The 20,284-nt window shown below is 45.3% G+C and overlaps 8 protein-coding genes across 8 annotated transcripts, besides 1 other annotated feature; 3 read left to right on the top strand and 5 right to left on the bottom strand.

Moving 5' to 3' along the window:
• Window positions 1-2: 2 nt before the first annotated feature.
• TSTA_043240 (uncharacterized protein) lies at window positions 3-1,579 on the bottom strand (the record flags this gene model as incomplete). Its single annotated transcript, XM_002484757.1, has 3 exons — window positions 3-1,264; window positions 1,327-1,475; window positions 1,538-1,579. 3 exons carry the CDS (start codon window positions 1,577-1,579, stop codon window positions 85-87), a joined length of 1,371 nt encoding a protein of 456 aa, XP_002484802.1. The 3' UTR covers window positions 3-84.
• Window positions 1,580-1,889: 310 nt separating this feature from the next.
• Window positions 1,890-2,478, top strand: TSTA_043230 (uncharacterized protein; the record flags this gene model as incomplete). The annotated part of the gene is made up of 2 exons (XM_002484756.1): window positions 1,890-1,896; window positions 1,921-2,478. 2 exons carry the CDS (start codon window positions 1,890-1,892, stop codon window positions 2,391-2,393), a joined length of 480 nt encoding a protein of 159 aa, XP_002484801.1. The 3' UTR covers window positions 2,394-2,478.
• A 1,312-nt stretch (window positions 2,479-3,790) lies between these two features.
• On the bottom strand, window positions 3,791-4,273 carry TSTA_043220 (uncharacterized protein; the record flags this gene model as incomplete). Its single annotated transcript, XM_002484755.1, has 2 exons — window positions 3,791-3,968; window positions 4,011-4,273. The coding sequence occupies 2 exons, from the start codon at window positions 4,271-4,273 to the stop codon at window positions 3,791-3,793; spliced, it is 441 nt and encodes a 146-aa protein (XP_002484800.1).
• A 1,656-nt stretch (window positions 4,274-5,929) lies between these two features.
• On the top strand, window positions 5,930-8,545 carry TSTA_043210 (uncharacterized protein; the record flags this gene model as incomplete). Its single annotated transcript, XM_002484754.1, has 11 exons — window positions 5,930-6,033; window positions 6,232-6,372; window positions 6,446-6,465; window positions 6,632-6,813; window positions 6,884-7,055; window positions 7,082-7,179; window positions 7,255-7,406; window positions 7,436-7,586; window positions 7,621-7,748; window positions 8,072-8,136; window positions 8,304-8,545. 11 exons carry the CDS (start codon window positions 5,930-5,932, stop codon window positions 8,543-8,545), a joined length of 1,455 nt encoding a protein of 484 aa, XP_002484799.1.
• An 88-nt stretch (window positions 8,546-8,633) lies between these two features.
• Window positions 8,634-9,685, bottom strand: TSTA_043200 (GNAT family acetyltransferase, putative; the record flags this gene model as incomplete). The annotated part of the gene is made up of 3 exons (XM_002484753.1): window positions 9,533-9,685; window positions 8,724-9,281; window positions 8,634-8,675 (listed from the first exon to the last, which is right to left on the bottom strand). The coding sequence occupies exons 1-3, from the start codon at window positions 9,644-9,646 to the stop codon at window positions 8,634-8,636; spliced, it is 714 nt and encodes a 237-aa protein (XP_002484798.1). The 5' UTR covers window positions 9,647-9,685.
• A 590-nt stretch (window positions 9,686-10,275) lies between these two features.
• TSTA_043190 (arrestin domain protein) lies at window positions 10,276-13,219 on the bottom strand (the record flags this gene model as incomplete). The annotated part of the gene is made up of 3 exons (XM_002484752.1): window positions 10,276-11,328; window positions 11,375-12,444; window positions 12,496-13,219. 3 exons carry the CDS (start codon window positions 13,217-13,219, stop codon window positions 10,627-10,629), a joined length of 2,496 nt encoding a protein of 831 aa, XP_002484797.1. The 3' UTR covers window positions 10,276-10,626.
• A 781-nt stretch (window positions 13,220-14,000) lies between these two features.
• Window positions 14,001-14,040: a microsatellite.
• Window positions 14,041-15,398: 1,358 nt separating this feature from the next.
• TSTA_043180 (uncharacterized protein) lies at window positions 15,399-16,616 on the bottom strand. The gene is made up of 3 exons (XM_002484751.1): window positions 16,526-16,616; window positions 16,349-16,474; window positions 15,399-16,300 (listed from the first exon to the last, which is right to left on the bottom strand). The coding sequence occupies exons 1-3, from the start codon at window positions 16,592-16,594 to the stop codon at window positions 15,512-15,514; spliced, it is 984 nt and encodes a 327-aa protein (XP_002484796.1). The 5' UTR covers window positions 16,595-16,616; the 3' UTR covers window positions 15,399-15,511.
• A 1,160-nt stretch (window positions 16,617-17,776) lies between these two features.
• TSTA_043170 (nuclear and cytoplasmic polyadenylated RNA-binding protein pub1) lies at window positions 17,777-20,180 on the top strand (the record flags this gene model as incomplete). The annotated part of the gene is made up of 5 exons (XM_002484750.1): window positions 17,777-18,160; window positions 18,320-18,421; window positions 18,473-19,120; window positions 19,181-19,307; window positions 19,366-20,180. 5 exons carry the CDS (start codon window positions 17,777-17,779, stop codon window positions 19,551-19,553), a joined length of 1,449 nt encoding a protein of 482 aa, XP_002484795.1. The 3' UTR covers window positions 19,554-20,180.
• Between the last annotated feature and the right edge of the window lie 104 nt (window positions 20,181-20,284).

Raw genomic sequence — 20,284 nt, 5'->3', positions numbered from 1 at the left:
TCATTAAACCCACCGTATCCATACACTCCAACAATTCCGTGGTCATAAAAGTAGCATACAATAAATATACACAGAGAATCAAATCTATACAACAATAAAATCATCCTTATCCTCTCTTCCTTTCCCCCTCCTTTCTGCTTCTCTAGTCATTTCTGTATCCCCCTCATCATCTTTATCAGATCGATCAGTAGAAGCACTGGCATACCAACCCTGATCAATCCACCGCACAATAACATCTGCCGCCTCATGTGCCAACATATAATATTTAGGATTCTCCCTCGGCCCAAACATACTTATATGCGCCGTTGTCTCGTCAGCAGCTCTATCATTTAGCGCTAACACCCATCGTAAACCCGGATGGTCTGGTGTTCCATCGCCGGAAAGCGAATGGTCATTCGCATCAAAGTCTTCAGGGAGATGACAAAACGTGCGATCACGGGCGCGCGGTATCCGTAGAAAGAGAGATGATGATTGTGAGCGATTATTATTGCTGGTAGTGGACTCAACAGGCCGAGACGCAGCTCCCTGACCAAGACAAGTATAGAAATTCATAGCCCTAATCCCCCGCTCCTGTTGAATGTCTGCCAATGAAGCAACACGTTTCCGTAAATCGCCGGGTCGAGCAAGACAGCCCACAAACTCGAGATGGGATGTAACCCATCGCCATCCCTCGGTGAAGCGTTCGCGTTGTGAGTATAGTGCCGCTGCACCACCGGCTGCTACTGCACCGGCAGCCCCGGCAAACATGGCCATTTTACCCCATCGAGACCAGGATGGGGTTGCCGCTGCATCGGCGGCTGCATCTGTTGTTGCGGGTGGGAGGGGGAGTATTCCGGATTTGCCAGCTGTACCAGCAGCTGATGTAGTCGTCGTTGTTGTGGTTGTAGTAGTAGTAGTTGCCTTATTCCCACCATAACCAAATATACCAGCCACCTCATTAAAAGTATTATACGCAGTGGATGCAGTCTTATAATGTTCCTGTGCTCCATGCGACACAACTCCCGGCGCAATACCCAAAAACGGCGTATCAAACGCCATCAACCCTTGGATATGCGGAAACATGAAAAACGGTGCTTCATGCCTGTTTCTAATCTGCGAGGCAGATAATGATGGTATAGGTTGTTCAGAAGCAAGCAACGAAAGCGTTTCTGCGCCGACGATGCCGCCCATAGAATGGCCGATGAGGATGACATGGACGGATGGATCGATGGTGGGCGAGGGAGTGGAGTTCGCGACTTCGATATCGATGACTTTATTTTGTAGCCTTACCACGAATTCTGTCCGTTAGGGAGCACTGAGAAGGAGGTTGTAAGTATACATACATACCATTCACGAAACCGGGCCACGCATTCTTTTAGATCACCCCTCGTCTCGAATTTGGGATACGTTATGAATTGCACGGTGATATTGGGGAGCGCATGTCTCACGAGAGCGGCGAGTTGGTCTGGAAATTTGAGAAAGGTATCGTTGCCGCCCTATTATGAATCTTGAGTGTCAATAAGGAACTCGTGTTCGCGGGACATTAGGAGGGGCGAACCCTAAAGCCGTGAATAAAGACCAGCAGAAGTGTTTTCTTCATTTTACCAAATCGATTATATAGATCTCAGACTCCGTAGGGAGTGAAATCGGAGGTCATCCTGTCGTAGGATATACTGTGAAGTCGAGAGATGAGGTTATCGCGGAGCAGGAACCAGAAGTGGGTCTGCGTCATAGTCTGCCTTATGTAATCTTCCCCAGATTTTCTAACTTAGTTAGCATAACTAGTAAAAATAACCACCACCTGTCGAAGCCTAATTTTGAAATTTTACCATACCCACCGATTTATCTGGCTCAGACTGTGTCTAAGGTCATTCATCAGCTCTCGAGGTATCGTCCTGTACTAAGAAAGCATGGCGGGTAGCTAAAATGTGGCACAGCTAGGCCTCCAGACATCAACCATACGCGACCACGCGATTCAACTTGAAGCAGTCATACGCGCCTTGAAGGAATACCAAGTCAAGCCAGTAGGCAAAAATTGCACACCAAACTGGAATATGATTGAACCACTACTCGAAAGCTTCATCATCTATCTACAGAAGACACAGGACCTCCCAGCCATAAGCGAATTGACCGCTGCAGTCCACGCAATGGCACGCGCTCAGCAGATCCTCAGCAAAGATGTCACGGAGATCAAGAAGATCCTCACAGCTCCTATCAGGAAATCAAGCACCCCCAGCTACGGACAAGTACTGAAGGACCCCTACATAGTAAAGTCCACCGCACAGACATGTCTATCGATGGGTCACCAGAAAATCCTAGTCGAACCATATCCAACAGACATAGAAACACAAGCTCAACGAGCAACAGCAGAAGAAATTAAGCAAAAGATAAATAACGCTTTAACGAATCACTAGAATCCCGATTTAAAGAAACACAGGTCTTAGCGGCGAAGTGGCATCCTAGTGGGGACCTAACGCTCTTCACGTCTGACAGAGGGAGCACAGAGCATATGATAGCACATAGGGAGGACTAGCAGAAGATACTAGGAGAAAAAGCTGAGGTTAAGGTCCTATCATATAGAATTATTATACATGGGGTCAGTACACAAGTGGAAGCCTATAAAAAAGCAAAAATTGAAGAAAAGATCCGATAGAATAATCCATCACTAGAATAAGTAAACGTACTGTACTCCGGATAGCTAAAACGCAATCTTAGGGAGAAGCAAGCCTTCACCGTGGTTGTGGAATTTGACCAAGAAGACGCGGACCATGTAATTGAGAACAGTATAGTATTTAATACATAGATTTCTAATTGCAAGTACTATGACTGAATCTGTAAGACTAGACAATACTTCAGATATCAAAAGTATGGACATATAGGGACTCATTGCAAAGCCTAAGAAATATGTGAGTATTGTGTGGGTCCGCAGAGCACTAAGGTGTATCCAGAAAGAGATAAACCTAGCTCACAGCCAGTATGTCCAAACTACTCTACAAATCACCCATCATAGAGCATCCAGTGCGAAGACTGGAAACAGGAACTGGTTAGAATTGAGAAAAAAAGGATGAATATGCCACGTACACATAAGGAGGCCGCTCTCCAATAGGGAAATTTCACAGGGAAACCCAGACAATCCAGAGAGACACACCACGGAGTAAAGAAGAATAGTCAAGCTATAGAAGAATCAATTATTCTTAATACTCCAGGAAACCAGGAGAGAGGACGATTACCTAGGAAGATTACAAGGATAGATGGAAGCTAGGAAACAGGCAATACTACAAGAAGAGTGCTCCAGGAACTAGATCGCAACACTCTCCCCATGCCTAGAACAAGCAAGAAACAGGCACTGCTACCTATAATAGAAGACGGACTGATAACATCTCAGGAATCTATTATGTCAACTGGATTCCTCAATAAATAGAAAGATACTAACAGTCCTACATTATAATGTCAACAAATCGCGCGAAAGGGTAATGGCTCCATTACTGGCTAATGAAAATATTTGGAAATATGATATCATCGCTATTCAAGAACCATGAAGGAACCGGTTCTAGACCACTATATACTATCTGGTCAAAGACCGCTTTGATGTAGTCTATAATAAATAACTGAATACACGAGTCTACTTCTTCATCAATAGTCAGTTAAGAGGAGCATGGACACACACCTATCATATGCCAGATCTACCATAAAAAATAACATAAAACCTAGGAAAATAGCCTATAATTTTTAAATTACATATCTTCATAATCGAGGATATTTTTTATGCTCCTCCTTGGCCAGGTTACTAGCTCTTTGGATTTCAATATCCTCAAGGCCATCTTGTAGCGTGCGCACCAGATGACTTAAGGGAAACAATAGTATCAAAATCACTTCCATCAGGCATGAGATAGTCCAATCTCAAAGGAGCATCCTGGATGTTCGTTAGGTCGATTAATTTGCCTGGTAAAAAGGCGACCTCATTCAGGATACATTGCTTGTCTTCGTCACTGTACCATATATGTACAGATAGCTTGAAGCTACCGACAAACCGAATTTTCCTAGATCGATACCATTGGAATGTATGATTAGAGAGGCTGTCATGACTGCTCTTCAGAAAATCAACCTTAGATAGCTCCCACTTGTCGGTCGAAGTATCCTGTCTTCCTTTCTTCTGAACATCGACAAGTATCACAGATTTGGTTTGACCACTGCTGCCTTTCAACCATTGCTCTACATCATCATAGAGTTTCTCTGTAGTCTCAGAAATGCCAACTTCAAGAACCACTACTGGCCATTTAGCTTTAGACTTCATGAGATTTCGAAGAGCCCCTGAATTCGCCCGCCAATGGACAATCTGACGAGAGAGTTAACTTGATGGATTACTTTAAAAGAGTTAGGTTTAGGAATATACTTACCCATGCTGCCGGTCAAGGAGTATCGGGAGCAGGAGCTGCACTCATTCTGTCTTCTAGCTCTTAGAGAAGTCTGCTGCTAATCAATTGACTCGCAGCTTCATGCATCCAGCCTGGATCCCCTCTAAAGATGACACATGCATTCTGAGCATCGTATTACACGCCGTGAATATCGTCGACAATTCTATCAAGCCAGTCATAGTATTGTGCAGGAGAAATCTTGAACTTGTTGATAACAATAGACTTGCTCAGAGAGACACCTCAACTCAATAACATCATCAGCGGAGAGATCGTCCAGTGAGTGAACTCGGTCAAGAATACGTTCGATTTGATCTTGTGCCTGATGCTCCATGTTGATAGCAGTTGTTACCTTTAGATAACCTGTTCGATGATGGGTCTTCGGCACATTTTTATATGCTGAAGGACAGGTTAATGTTTGAAAGGTCGGTGGAGCTGTAGTACCTCGACCATTGGTTCGAGATTAATTGCTTTTTGTCTTGAGGTTCAGATCAAGAGATGTTCAACCAATCGAGTTAATGAGAATTGTCTGATTTTTAAGGAAGAAAATATCAGCTGAAACTTCCTAGTGGACAAGAGGGAGAGATATATATACAAGAGTAAAGTCATAACAGCTCTTTCATCTCATTATTCCTCATCCTCTCTGAAATGTTTTGATCCATCCTTTGTGTAGTTCATTATTTCTAGATGTTTGATGTCTACTTATCAGTACAGGAATGATTCTTTGAGGGCTATGCACATGGCCTTACATCACATTCTTAGCCATTAATAGCCAGTTATTTTATAAAGCTTATTGCAAAATCTTTTCACAAGCAGCGTAGATATCCACCAGTCCTATATAATACAGCGCATATATGATCTTCTCAAATCCTGCAAAGAATTTTCAAAGATCGATTTACGCTGAAAGGTTCCTTTATCAATAGCTTCATGAAGGGCTTTATAGGATGACTTGCTTTATGTGGACTGACTACAGTCACGACAGTATTTGATACATACTATAAGGTAAACGCAGTCTAGCCTGGTAGATATCTAGAGCAGCTCCAGATAACAGTGTATACACAGAGTGATTTGTGTTCTGCACACTGGACAATATAATACATTTCTCTGAGAGGAATACCTTTTTAATGAGGTCTTCGTTCCGCTGGGTTAGCAGCGATATCACTTCTTGCTATCGCTTTTCTCATTTATCTAAGCCCCTTGAAGCTTCTAAGACCTTAGCGCGAATTGATCCTACCGAAGCATCAATACCTTGATGTAAATATAGATTAAGAACAGGTACTTACAAGCAAGAAATCAATATTTAACTGCTCAGTAGATGGATTAGAGGAAGAAACTGAACTCATTGCGTTGTCACAGCCTAGTAGGTATAAATCAGCATTCTCCTTACACGTAAAAGCTTTGAAAGTCTTTTTTCCTCTCACCATCACGTTCAACAGGGAATTAATTAGATACTCCTGCTCCGTGGGCATCCTCGCATACAAGGACTGCCCATTGGAATCCTGCCGCGGGGGTGGGATCTCATCACAACATAGGATAAGATGGAGAGGAGTCGCTTTGTGCAGTTTTATCCTGTGGAGAGTCCGAGACGTAATTATCACTTAGTAGAAGTGAAGCGAGGGATTCCCATCTACCCATTCTGCCTGTAGAAGTTGAGGTTTCCAAGCAAATTAAAAAGAGATTTAGAAAGGAAGAAATTCGGAAAGTGGAAAATCATGGGAATATATACTCTGTACCCATGCCAATGACCATATATGGGTCTCTCTCCTTGTGGGTCTAGTTGATACTTTGATCGAGTGGCTAGAAACAGCGTATATTATTGCTATGATTTGTTCTGAAAAAGAGCCTCGGTGTACTTGGTGTATGAGGCTAATCCTCTAATCCTAGTTACTAATAGGTTTCTCGATAGCTGTGATGGCTTGTCAACTATCATCAGCGTCTTCATACCAAAGAGAAATCTCATCTATCTTCCGGATCTCCCGGAGTGAGTAATGGTTAAGTGATCTGTCTTTCAATACCTAGAGAGGCACTACGTAGTGCCTGAGACCGGCATCTAGATCCTGGTATACCTACTTAGGTAAGTACTCTCACCGGAGATCGTTCTGGGTTTCTGGAAATACTGCCAGGTCCACGAGCAAGATCTGGAGTGATAAGTATAAAAAGCTAGTGAAATCCCTTCAGATTCCTACCATCCTTCTTGTTTTCACACATATCAAGCAATCCATTTCTACAACAGGTCCCAGACGCCGCTGACCCGTCCAAACTTGATGCAATCGCAACCAAAGCCAATGATTTAGCTAGAGTGCCCTCGCTCGTTGAGGAGATAGTCTTCTATGCAGAGTTTCCAGAACATGAGTATCACCGCCGCCACCTACTGCGTATGGCTCGTAACCTTGTGCAGGCCCTGGAGACTCCTCAGGAGACGGTGCTGAGACTATGCTAAGCAGAGGTAAGCACTCGCCATGAGCTTCACGGTATGTCTGACAGATGTTTAGCCAACTCTCTACGGTGCCATCCTTACCGCAATTGACTGCGGCATCTTCTCGTACATGAGTGAGAGCCCAAGTGACCCAGTTCATGCGGATCGCCTGGCTCAAATCCCCAACACGGATCCCGCTTTAATCAGGCAGTCTACTTGCCTGGAACCATCTTGCTTACATGTCACATGTTGTTGACCACATTATACCACACAGGCGGAATCATGAAGCACTTAGCCGCCATGGGAGTGTTCCATGAAAGTGGCAGATGTCTACATTACTACGAACTTGGCCCGGACCCTTGCCGTCACAAAGTATGCTGATGCCTTTATTTGCATGTCGGTCACAGTCACATTAGCTTACCAATGCTAATGGCTAACAGTGGTTAGGGCGAAAGTAGCGATGAAGTCGATCTACAACATTCCTGTCTATTTTCGATCCCACCGGTTACCACAACCCAGATGATGCCACTGACGGGCTATTTCAATTCTCATTCTGGACTTCCCAACACTGGTTCTCATGGGCATCGGACCGCCCTGAGGTATGCTAGCAGTTCAATAACCACATGAGCGCGTACCACCAGGGCCGTCCGAGCTGGATGGATTACAATTTCTATCCTGTTCAGGAATCCCTTCGTGGCATGCAACCTGACCAAGACACTGTCCTACTAGTGGACATCGGTGGTGGAATCCCGTCACGATCTACAAGGATTCCAAAGCAAGTATCCCTTCGCGTCAGGACGCCTTATTCTTCAGGATAAGGCCGATGTTGTCGAACAGGTCTCGGGTGATCTCGAGAAGATCGAGGTGATGGCTCACGACTTCTTCATCGAACAGCGCATCAAAGGTTCGATTCTATCTATCTACTATAACTCTTACCGATAGTGAGTTATCACAGGAGCAAGGGCTTACTTCCTCTGATGAGCCTTGTCTCCGCGCGAGAGCGATGGGAATTTGAGTGGCGTCAACTTCTAACTAGAGCTGGTTTTAAAATCATCTGGAGTCGTGTCAATGGGGTGGAAAGCCTGATTGAGTGTTAATTAGATAACTAACCTGCATTCAGGCATAGGTAATTAGGTTTTTAGTTCTAAGGTCGTCCTTATTCTACATATTCTGTTTGTGTTTATAAGTGTATTTTTTTTAATACTCAATTTCATGGCTAGACCAAAAATCTACATACTACATAATAGTAACTATTCATATTAAGCCGGATGAGAATATGCCACTGGATATATGAAGTTAGGCCTCGTCTTATCATGAAAACATTACTACGTATCAGTGTTGTGGTTTTATAGGCTGATAGTCGATTCATCTAAGAAGCTTTATATTAAATTTCCTATTTAGTTTTTCTGTTTGACACCATGCATTCTCGGCACATATTGTTCTGAGTATGTCGTTGAAACCACTGACCAACATGGCTTGTGTACTCCTGATATCAGCAAGTATCGCTGAGTATCTTATCAGGAAGCAACGCGTAGGATATCAGCCAGCGTGTTATGGAGATCTTTGTAGGCTAGCGTATTTCCTACACAAGTCATACGATTTATTGATTTTGACGCCGCGGCGGGGGGGTAATAAGGGTGAGAAGGAGGACAGCTGCTGCTACGCAGGGACAGCAGGTTATCCGCTACTTAAAGTTAACCCAGATATCCGTTACTATGGACTCGAGTACTTGGAATGATAGGTGCTGTGCTTAAATGGGATCCAATCATATCAAAAAGAACATTTATTGTCATGGCCTCATAATGATCCCTCGGTATACTCAAAAATCACGATTTATCAACCTTTGGCTCTCGAACCATGCAAAACAGCTAATCCCAGTCAGCACAATCCTTTTTATCAGAAGGAAGAAAACTTACCCGACAAACATCCCCCCCATCATCACAATCAATCACCTTCACCAACTCAAATCCCATCTTCTCATAAATTTTCACATTCGGCTCACTCTTCGAACTCTCCAAATAACACTTAACCCCTTCCCTATCCGCACGCTGAGTAACCACTTCGAACAATTTCCTCCCAATCCCTTTTCCCTGCGCATCCGGCCTGACAGTCACAATATTACAGAAATAATAGCCGCGCTCTTTATCAGTCCATATCTCTTTTTGGGCGGCGGTTTGTTGCTCCTTCCAGATCCAGTAGCGTTTCACAATTAGACCTCCTCGACCGAAGAAGCGTATGTTTGTGAGTAATTGTCGAAATGAGAGGAGCCAGAGTTGGGACCACGAATACCAGGATTGGGCTTGCGAGGCGGGTTGTGGTGCGAGCCAGCATGATACACCTAGGATGCGTCCGTTTCTGCCTCCTTGCTGTGGTTGATTATTGTTGTCGACTTCCTTTGCAACGTAGAAAAGAGCATTATTGATCCCCCATAAACATCGGGCAGTGAGTGAACTTGAATTCCTCTCTTTATTAAACTATATCATATTTCCCGAGAAGGAAGAGGCAACGAGTAGAAAACCAGCAGAAGCTGAGTTTTTAACTCGGTTTATGGCCACAAGAGGTTAGCTTCGGTTCTTTTTTTTCTGTCATATGTCATGACAGCCTCTAAGTTAAAGTGTATGCCTGAGTAGGTAGGATCAGCTCCTTTCCTCAGTCCAGCTGGAGAGGCTTGAGAGGTTGCCATACCACACACACATACACATGAAGGAAAAAGAAAAGAACTTACCCTTGTCCCGTCATACACCCATTTGAAATACGGATCATCCGCGAACCCTTCCTGGATACACTCGACAACTCCGGGGATATCTTCCTGCTGCAACGGGAGGATCTGGATAGACATATTGGGGGGTTTTTTTTTCTATAAAACCAATTTCACTTTAAAGCATCCAAGTCAGTTAGAATCCAAAGAGAAAGATATATCCAAGAAATGCGAATCGAGGAAATATATTGGGTGTGCCAAAGGATTGTGCAACAATCCTGTTGTCCAGGCCTCTGTCTCCGAGAAAGGAGGCAACAAATCATTCAGAGCCATACATCCGAAGAATCAGATTGTTGCATTTTTTTTTGTAATGCATGCACGACAATCATACTGGAAGAAAGAGAGACAGATAAAGTCGGTGTAATCTGACCTGTATGTAGAACTGTCACGGGGGGACTAATGGAGTGGCCATTCTTACACTTTGACATTCTATAACTCGTCAATATCCAATCTTTCTCAATTGCCACAGATAGTTCAATTCACATAAATCTCAATTTGAGCATATATAAAAAGGAAAACAAGAAATAATACAGAGTAGAAGTCTCAAGAAAGACCGGGGATATGGGGATGCGCGTATCTCGGGATTACTCTTCCTTATCAACCTAACTAACCGGCTCGGGATACAGACACGCCCAGATCAAAGCGGGGGGGACTAACCGATATAGGCATTTTAAAGCGGATTGCCTACAATTACTAAAACTGAGAGATGCAAAGATAGGATGAAGAGTCAATAGACAGCATTTAATATATATAATATAGACAATCGCTTTTATTCCACCTCACTGGAACTTTCCAGTCCAGTGCGTATATGTAAAACCCCAATATAAACAGATTTCCTCCAGAGTAAAAGAATGATATCACAGAAAGATATTCGAAGAGATAGACATGATTAAACGCCGGTCTAGAATGGTGTATATGTCGATAGATCAAAAGAAAAGAGACATGTCTCGCCACCCGTCATGAATCGTAAGGTCGTGAATGATTGCTGGGTAAGAAATGAGTGGTAGAGGTATATACGGCCGGGCTGTCGCTCTGCTCATGTGTCGTATAAATGTATGGAACTATTGAACAGTAGCATCCCCCAATCTAACCCATTCCCTCGGCACATCCATACTCCTATGCACCCTCCCCCCCGGCGTAAGCGGAACATCCACCCTTCCCAACCCTCTCTCCTCATCATCCTGCTCCTCAAAATACGAAAGACGGTTGAAATAATCCGTCAGCACAGTTTCGCGGTCTATATTCCCCACGATACTTGCGTATTCGGGCGGAGGGGTGATGAGTGGTGGTGGTGGTTCTAGTTCTTCGAATGCCGGGGGAGCAAAGGATGGGGTGCGGAGGAGGTGCATTGGTCGCGCGTCACGTTCGTTGGGTTCGTGGGCTATGTGTGCTTGTTCGGGCCGTGAGAGGCCGCCTGATCCGCTTGTGAAGCTGCGCGGGAGGCCACGGGTGCCGTGAACTGACCCGTTGGTGTCGTTGTTGGTATTATTGGTGTTATTATTGTTGATTTGGGTTAGGGAAGACGAGGAGTTGATGCGACTGGTTGGGGTGCTTCGACGGGTCATTGGTGCACCGGGACATCCACAGGTGTATTCGTCTTGAAGAACGGCTGGATCTGAAGATGGGTCGCTATAGGCTGGTAGGAAGATGTTTCCTTGTGTCGCCTTGCAGGAAAGAATGTGGAAGGGAGAATCGATTGAGATCTCGAAATGTCGCCGTTTGGTAGGGTCCTTTTCATCTGTTTTTGACAGACGCATCACAATCTATTCTGTCAGCTATGTTCATGAAATGATCAGAGAGAAGAAATACCTTAATCCAGTGATTGATCTGTATATTTTCATAAGTCGTATCAAAATGCAACTTGTGCGCCTCATCCTTTCCTTTCATAGCATGACAGCTCGGAAGTTGCACACTAAACTCCATTTCCGTAGGCCCAACTCCCACATCATTCGACAAATTGCCCAACAGGCTGGAAACTCCACGGTTGACCTGTTCTTCGCCTCGCGCGGCAGCTTCGCGCTGATCCCAGGGTACACCACCACCGGCCGTAACTCGCATACTGCTTCCGGGATACGTGCTTACACTAGGCTGGTCGGCCCGTTTTTCGAACAAGAGTACCTTTTTCGGCGGCTGCAACCGGTGCACAAACTTGTCCTGCGTCCAATGTTGAATGTTTTCCGTCACGTAGACTTTGATTCGGTGGCATTCAACCTTGGCGAGAGGTGTCAATTTGAACGCAATAGGGACTTGTGATCCCATGGGGAATGATTTTCCAGAAATGACGATGTCATAGTGAAGTTGATCCTCCCAGTTTCGAGAGATGGCAATAGGTTCGACTTGTTCGAGAGATCCCTCGGCGGGGGTTCGTACCACCTCTATTTCTGTACTTCCAAGCAAATTCGGACGGAAAGCGCCAGATCGTTCGACGATAGCTTCAAGATCGTACCTGACAAATCCAAGGTCGCTCTTAATAGTCTCTGGCATTGATCCGTCGATAGGAAACTCAAACGCATACAGATAATCACCAGGAGGGAATAGTCGGTAATTCCGTACTGCTTGAGGTTGATTGTGGTTGGGGGCATCGTTCTTATTGAAACTACGCGAATGATTCGACTGCAATGACAGCCGTTTCAGATCTCGAGCAGTGTCTTTATTCACGGTGGTTGTTGAGCCGTTCTTCAAGAGCTCCCTCGTTGTCGTAGTCACGCTGTAGATTTTGGGTTCTTTGCTAGTTGACAGAGGTGCCGTATTCGCTACTTTGTAGTAATGTGCGCCGTATGGGTTCTGGACAATAGCAGTTTCTCCGTGGTTGAAGTATATCATTCCTGATGTCATGATGTCTTTCTTGTCGTGAAAGTTGATTTTCTTGGGAGGAATACCTGGCCAGACGTAAGCATAGAGCATTAATATCGGCTTTGATTAGTACATACCATCCGGCCAGTCTGTCTGCGCCTGTCCACGAAAACATATCGAGACCTTCTTCACTTTGACCGACTTGGTTGTCTTGATGTGCAAATGACCTCTTAAAATAGCCGACCTTTTCGTACTTGGATCACTGTGATCATAACTCGGCAGGAAAACGAGAGGCTCCGCCAGTGCAATACTAACACTAATCCCGTTCCCCGAAGCGACTACTCGCTCATTGCGCAACGTCGGCATCGCACCGGTACTCATGATATTCGAGTCATCACTGTTCGACCGATCCCGCGAAATAGGACGCGAGACTCCCCCGGAGAGCGAACCATTACTCGAATTATTACGATCTAGAATCTGAGCAGCCATATACTGAGCTACTCGATCCTCATCCGCGCCAACAAAGATCTCCGAATGCGGCCGGGATCGGTCCGGCCTCTGTACACTGAGTGACATTGTTTCTTCCTCTTCTTCAACTATCCGAGTCAGAGTCTGCAGACGAAAGAATCGTTTCGCGCTTTCTCTCGGCCGTTCCAGTAGCTTCTCACAAAGCTCAACTAGATCTGTGCCGGGTGAAGGGAGCGAGAAATCGGGGAGTCGTGCTTTGTACCAAGATCGAGAAATAATATGATCTGAATAATACGACGGTATTGATTTCTGTTTACTCGGTCCATCGTTAGCACGCTGTCTGCCTACGGCATATGTCGTCATGGGACGGTAGCGTATTGAGTTTCTAGGCATTTTGCTGTATAATGATGATGACAACAAGGGTAGCAGTGAGGAAGAAACTGCAACGAGAGAATATATTCTCGGTCTGCAGTTCGCATTGCGACACCATCCTTGTATTTATTCTCGTGCATATCGAGGGATTCCAAAAAAGACTAGATGACTATAACTGGGAGGTGTGACAAATCCGATCGGCGGCGTTCTTCTGATCTGATGCAAAAGAGGACCAGAACAGAAAAGAATAACAGATCAAGGGGTGACATCCAAAATAAGGGCAAACGAATACAGCAAAAAGAGGGGTGGGGGGGAAATATGATGGGTGAGATAAGACTTACAACTTAGTCTGTATCTCCGGCCTGACGAGGCAATGATGTCCCGCAGAAAATCGATAGTGGCGGCAATAGATCAATAGCCACTATGCACCACCACAACGTCCAGATTGCGGTTCTCTGGATGATAATAATAATGTATTGGGATGTAGTTGTGAATGTGACCAAAGTGTAGACTTTGCTAACCCCAGTCCCCCTGCTCAACTGGTCACAAAGGCGTGGATAGACCAATCCGGTTCCGATGGAGTCAGCGCGACGAGAGTTTCGAGGTCAGATGTTCTCAGTAAAGAGTCATATGAAGCCGAGAAGGAAAGAAGAAAATCACAATGATATATGGTAACAGATGAATGACAAAGCCACGGATCTTTCGGAATGGGTCAGCAGGACTAAGACTGTTTTTGTTCAGATGGTCCTGCAATTGCGGGAAATACGGAATGCGTATGTACGGACGAGGCGTCAGCGGGGCGATGTATATACGTGTATATATATATATATATATATATATATGATGGTCTGATGTCTGACTGATGCGCGCAGACAAACCGGACCTGTTATAATAGTGTATTGGAAGAACAGAATAAAATAGAGATAGAAAAGAAAGAAGCGCAAAAGACTCCCGAGAAAATGATGGGTAAGGGACCTATGACGCAGACCGCGTAAAACGATTGCGATTGGTCTGGCTGGGGCGTGGTAATTACCGTATGTATTACGCAAAGCTTAGCACGGATACAGCGTCAGAGTGGCTGAATGTGTGGTATTACTGTAAACATGTCGTTTTCGAGACTCGATGACGCTTACATACTCCGTAGTAATACATCGGTTTGTATGGAAGTCCGTATTGTGTCTATGTTTAGCATATGTATCAACTCAGCACTGACTAACCAAGAAAGCGCCTTGACTAAACACAACACCAAGATACGACTTACTAAGTTTAGTACTACTACTAACTTAATTGCTGCGTTAGCCCGAGAAAAATTTATGTGGGGTAGCAAAGTTTTCCGAGGAGGTTTGCATTGGGGATGGAATCGCATGATCACTGACTCTACCCTTATTTTGCACTGGACGATCATGGTTCGCCTTTCAAACGCCGCGAAGTATATCCGAATGAATCCCGGTTGGCGAGAACACGTCTAAAGTCACCTGAAGTTTCCATATCATACGCTGACAAGCGGAATCCCAACTAGTCCAGCATCTAATGAAGATGTGTTTCATTTGTACAAGGTTGAAGCAACACAGTGTTAAATACTTCCAATTCCGGGACAACGGAGCTGTATACCGAATACGTCTAAAAATACAAGGATACCATCGACACACTCAATCCTCAAGAAATACCGTATGTATGAACAGACAGTGGCTTGACAGTGGCTTTCTTTTGCGGGGAGGATTCTTGGTTTTTGTTAGATGACATCATTGACTGTATTCTTCACGGGGCTGAAGTATTTTTGCACTATTTTTGCACTATTTTTACTTGAAACTTCTGTTTGAATGAGCTTTCTTAGTACGTCGTAGTATGCTTGCTATGTACCTCGGTCAGGAGAGACTTCTGTCCTCATGCTGATCTCAACCGTCGCCTCATGCTTGCAAGATTGATTCCCTATCAATGCTGAATTCATTACATCACGATGAAATTTATAATAGTACATAGTATGCGTATGCCTTATCGCCTCTTGCCCCGTTTGTTGTCTCGGTTCTCGGAATCGGAACATCGGCTACCGTTTCTGGAACATCTATTGACCAGTAAACTGAGATTGGACAAGCAATTGACTTGGCGATCAAGTAAGCTCATCGATTTCCGCTCTACCCGTCAATTAACCTGGTGGAGTCTTTGACTCCGTTTCTGCACACTCAATTGTAACATCATCTGTATGATTAGAGGCGGATCGGAAAAGACGAATTGCCATGTGCTTTATGCTACACTCTTGATTCTTTTTGACATCATTCTGCGGCTAACATGTTGTTGGAGTTCCTGTCATTCTTCCTAATTGAGCCAGGAATCGTCCAGCTCGCCCAAATCCATCAAGTTACCTGCAAGTAAATTCTCATCCCCCTCTAGATTATCCTTCTCCATGAACAGATCGTCAAAGCTGGATTCACCAGGTGCCATCAAATCATCCTGGACGCCGTTTCCTTGGTTATCCCCGAGTTTCGGTAGATCAAAATTGAAATTATCGCCAGCATTATTGTCCGTATCGTAGCTCTCGAGTCCTGGAAGCAGCGAGCTTATGGCGTTTGCGCCGTTGTCATTGTTCGTTTCTCCGCTCATTGTAGTATTCGCGTTGCCAAAATCTGCCCCTGCAAGGAAATTCTGGTCTCCTATCGCGTCGTTGGCGAAGTTGAAGTTTAGATCAAAATCATTTGGTGGCTGGCCGGTAGTGGCCAGCATCTGGTCAAAGTTCATCTCGTCGCCCATACTGACGGGCGGTTGATTGCCTTTTTCGGTTACTTCCTCCACTTTTGGAGCAATAGTCGGTTCCGTTGTAGTAACAGGTTCCGCGTTATGTTCTTGTTGTTCAGTAAAAAGTCCAGAGTCTGGCAAAGTTGCAGGCTCTGTCTTGATAGGTTTCTCGGTGTGCTCTAGTTTCTCAACAGTCTCTTTAACCTGTTCGCCTACAGTCGGAAGCGGTGCCTCAGACATAAGGATATCTTCTGATGGTGGAGGCGCAGGAGCAGAGATGCGTGCTGGTTCTTGTTTGGCCTCCGGCTTTGGCGCCAGTCTCTTCGCAGTCGCATTCTCATAATCCTTTTCCAAAAACGCCTTTGCAATAAACTATTATTCGTATAAGTACCGCTCTAGACTATATAGCAACAAACTCACTATTTGCTCAGTCAATGTGTCCAAAGCGGTTTGAAATCTCTGATATGACGCGGGAATGGATGCCTTGAGCTGTGCGCGGCTTTGTAAAGAACCGGAGCTTTTGAAGAAACGTCCAGTATCAACAAGCTTATCGCAGTTAGTATAATGGCATTAGCATCTTCTGTAACAGCGACATACCGTCTGGTTGACTGCATCTGCTAAAGTCGCAAGAGACTCTGCAGTTGCTGCAGACCGTGGAGTAGCCATGGTGTTGTGTGATGTCCGCACCGCCCTTGAAATACAGAATGTTCTGCACTGGAAAATAGTCCCGCTACTTAAAAGACGAATGCAGGGAGGTGGCTTGGCTTAGTCGACAGGTGGAATGCTGAGGCTTCCTATGTGGCCTGTCGGTCTACCGATAAGTACTGATCGTCGACTGTCAAAAGCACGTGAATTCCAGTCACACTTGGCTTTTAGCCTTCGATGTATGACCTGACAGCCTTGAACGTTGGAGAATGGATGTTATGACAGCGTCTGAACCCTCCGGCTGTACCTGCAAAAATCCATGCAGTCACACCACAGGCCACTTCAACGCAGCTAGCCGTAGACTCAGCAACGAAGAAGCGCAACAAATCAAGAGAGCCAGACGTGTGTGACTTGCAAGGTTGTTGTTCTTCTTGTCAGGTGTAGTTACATCTTACTCCGGCTCCCGAAAGAAGGTGCAAAGAGGATCACAGCCACTAAGCCTGTTCCAGTTTAGCGGCTCCCCTCCTCAAGAGGCTCTTGCCCATCCAAACTTCTTTCTCTCCTTCCATTCAGTTTGCTTTTATTGATTCATTGTCGTTGCTGCTTGTCGTCTCTATCCCGATATTTGCTTCGTTATTCGTCTCTATTCGCAAGTACTCGCTTCTCGTGCGTTTTATCTTTGTCTCCACTGCTAGTTGGCGGGTGTGCGTATTTTCCCTATTTTCTTTTTGCTGTGGCCGCGTCGTCGATTTGCTTCTTCTACGTCCGTTCGTCGTTCGACTTCGAGCGCATCGCTACCCAATCTTCTTTCGCCTCGCCAATCTTTCATCGAGGAGGCTAACGAGTAATTTGTACGGGATTCATATTGGTTACCGGAAGCTTGGAGAGCTTTTGGTTCTTTACTTATACTTTGCAGCCTAGGTAATAACATACCCCCGAACTACATTGTTCAACCAAACGCTACTGCTTCATTATTATTGTGTGCCTGAGCCTTCTCATTCGTCCTCCTCGGCAAATTTCATCTCACTATTCTCCCAGGCGTCGTTTGTCCTGTCAACATTTCCTTTTTCTTGATTGAATCTCTGTTTCCTGTGCCTGAAGGACCCACATTATCAGCTTCTTATTGTCTCCGTACTAAGAATTACCCAACCCCATTATACAGACAGATATTCAATTATTCGAATCCAGCCCACTTCTTCCACCATGGCAGAAAACGCGCCGCCTACGAGCTCCTCCACTCTCCCTCCCCCTCCTCAGCCATCCGCTGGAGCACCAGGCCAGCCCCAATTCGACTCCGCCCAGGGAAACGGTCAGGGGACAGGCGCTCATATGCAGCCTCCTTCGTTGCCGCCCGTGGTGATCCCACAAAAAACAAATCCGATCCCTACAGCCATCACCTCGCCCATGTCGGGGCAAATGATGTCGCCTACCAGCGCGGGCGGCTTTGTGCGTCGGGCAGCTCCTGAACCAAACAAAAGAGCTCTCTATATTGGCGGCTTAGACGCTCGAGTCACCGAAGACATCTTGAAGCAGATCTTTGAGACTACTGGCCACGTACAGAGTGTCAAAATTATTCCAGACAAGAATGTGAGTTCAAACGCCTCGTACAGCTGCTTCCTCTTTCTTGATCACATTCTTCCACTTGACTCTCACTCAAGAGTTAATTTTTTTCTTGATTGTTCATCGCTACACTTTCAACCTTGATAAGTTGAATCACCTAGCTGACTGACTGCATTATTACTACAGTTCCAAAGCAAAGGCATGAACTACGGCTTCGTGGAGTACGACGACCCAGGTGCCGCTGAAAGAGCCATGCAGACCCTCAACGGCCGTCGCATTCATCAATCCGTGAGTACTGGCATATCGAATGTGATCGAAGTGAGGCTCATTGATCGTTAGGAAATTCGCGTGAACTGGGCCTACCAGTCCAACAACAGCCACAAGGAGGATACCTCGAACCATTTTCACATCTTCGTCGGTGATTTGAGTAACGAAGTCAACGATGAAGTCTTGCTCCAGGCCTTCTCCGCGTTTGGTTCTGTTTCTGAAGCTCGAGTCATGTGGGACATGAAAACTGGTCGTTCTCGAGGATATGGATTTGTCGCATTCCGCGAGTTCGAGGACGCCGAGAAAGCTTTGAAGTCAATGGATCGTGAATGGCTAGGCTCACGCGCGATTCGTTGCAACTGGGCCAACCAGAAGGGACAACCATCAATCTCCCAGCAGCAGGCTATGGCCGCGATGGGCATGACCCCAAGTGCACCCTTCGGCCACCATCACTTCCCGACTCACGGCGCAAATAGCTATGATATGGTTGTCGCCCAGACCCCACAATGGCAAACAACATGCTACGTTGGAAACCTTACTCCATACACCACCCAGAACGACCTTGTCCCATTGTTCCAGAACTTTGGTTATGTTGTCGAGACCCGTTTGCAGGCAGACCGTGGATTCGCCTTCTTGAAAATGGATACTCACGAAAATGCAGCCATGGCTATCTGCCAGCTCAACGGATATCAAGTCAACGGTCGTCCACTCAAGTGCAGCGTAAGTTTGCAGTTCGAATGTCGTCAAAAGTAAACCTTGGAAGCTAATGCGGAATGATAGTGGGGCAAGGATCGCCCGCCTACGGGTCAGTTTGACGGCTACCAAGCTCAGCAAGGTGGCCCAGGCTTCAATGCATCCCCTTACTTCCCGCAGTATGGGGTGCCAGGAGGTCCGATGAGTCCTCAAGGTGAGCCCGCTCAGTAATCACCACGGCCAAAGCACGCGTGTATTCTGACAACATTCAGGTCCTGCTCCGGCTGGCCGTGGCTGGGATCAACAGGGTAACAATTTTTCTGGTGGAGCAGGCTATCAAGCTCCTGGTAGTGCCGGGGGTTACGGTCGTGGACAGAACAACGCAGGTAACAACTGGCAGCAGCCCGGTGGTAACAACCAGAACAACAACAATTTCAACCAAGGCGGTTACCAGTCTTGAGTTGTTTCATGGTTTTCGGTTTTCGACTTTTCAGAAATCCATATTGAGTGGATTTCTCTCTTCTCTGAAGGGCAGATTTTTACCTTCTTCTCCTTTCTTGGTAAATTGATGACTCTGGTTTCTAAATTGTCTGCCAATCTTTGCCTTTTTCCTCTCCTCCCACAGAATGCTTTTTGCAAGTGATGCTGCAAGCCGGTTTCTTTTCTTTTCCTTACATTCAAAGTGAAGATTTTTGCTTGTCTTTCCATTCAAAACAATACCCCAAATCCATCTTGAATCTTGGAAATGTTATCGATCTCTCCTCAACTCTCTTCTTGAGTCCTTGTAGCGTACGCGCAATTGTCTTTGATTTCTTTCTCGTCTCTCCATAGCTTTCGTCTGATCTGAGCTTAAAGTGGAAAACTTCGGTGGTGTTTATTTTTCTCGAGGGAAACAAAAAAGTTTGTGCTTATTTTGAATATTCAGCTGTCCCAATCTTTTTTGGATATCAACATTTTGAAAATCCCCTTTTTCCTCAGGTTCGAATAACCAGACATACCATATCATCTTATATTTTTGGATTATTCTCCTTGCTGATACAGAATTCCTGCTTATAACTTCTGATGAAATTGAGTATATCCTTTTTTTTTACTCTGGTTTATACCTTCTTCTCTTCCATCTGGATTTTTGCGAGCGTTAAAGGAAATGCGACATACCCTATTTATTTAAATAGGTTGATGCTATTCCTTGAT

The sequence above is a fragment of the Talaromyces stipitatus genome, genomic scaffold, assembly GCF_000003125.1.
Source record: "Talaromyces stipitatus ATCC 10500 scf_1105507295515 genomic scaffold, whole genome shotgun sequence".
In the NCBI taxonomy this organism is placed as follows: domain Eukaryota; kingdom Fungi; phylum Ascomycota; class Eurotiomycetes; order Eurotiales; family Trichocomaceae; genus Talaromyces; species Talaromyces stipitatus.
The sequence above is the reverse complement of the archived record's forward strand: the minus strand, read 5'-3'. Positions and strand labels throughout refer to the sequence as shown.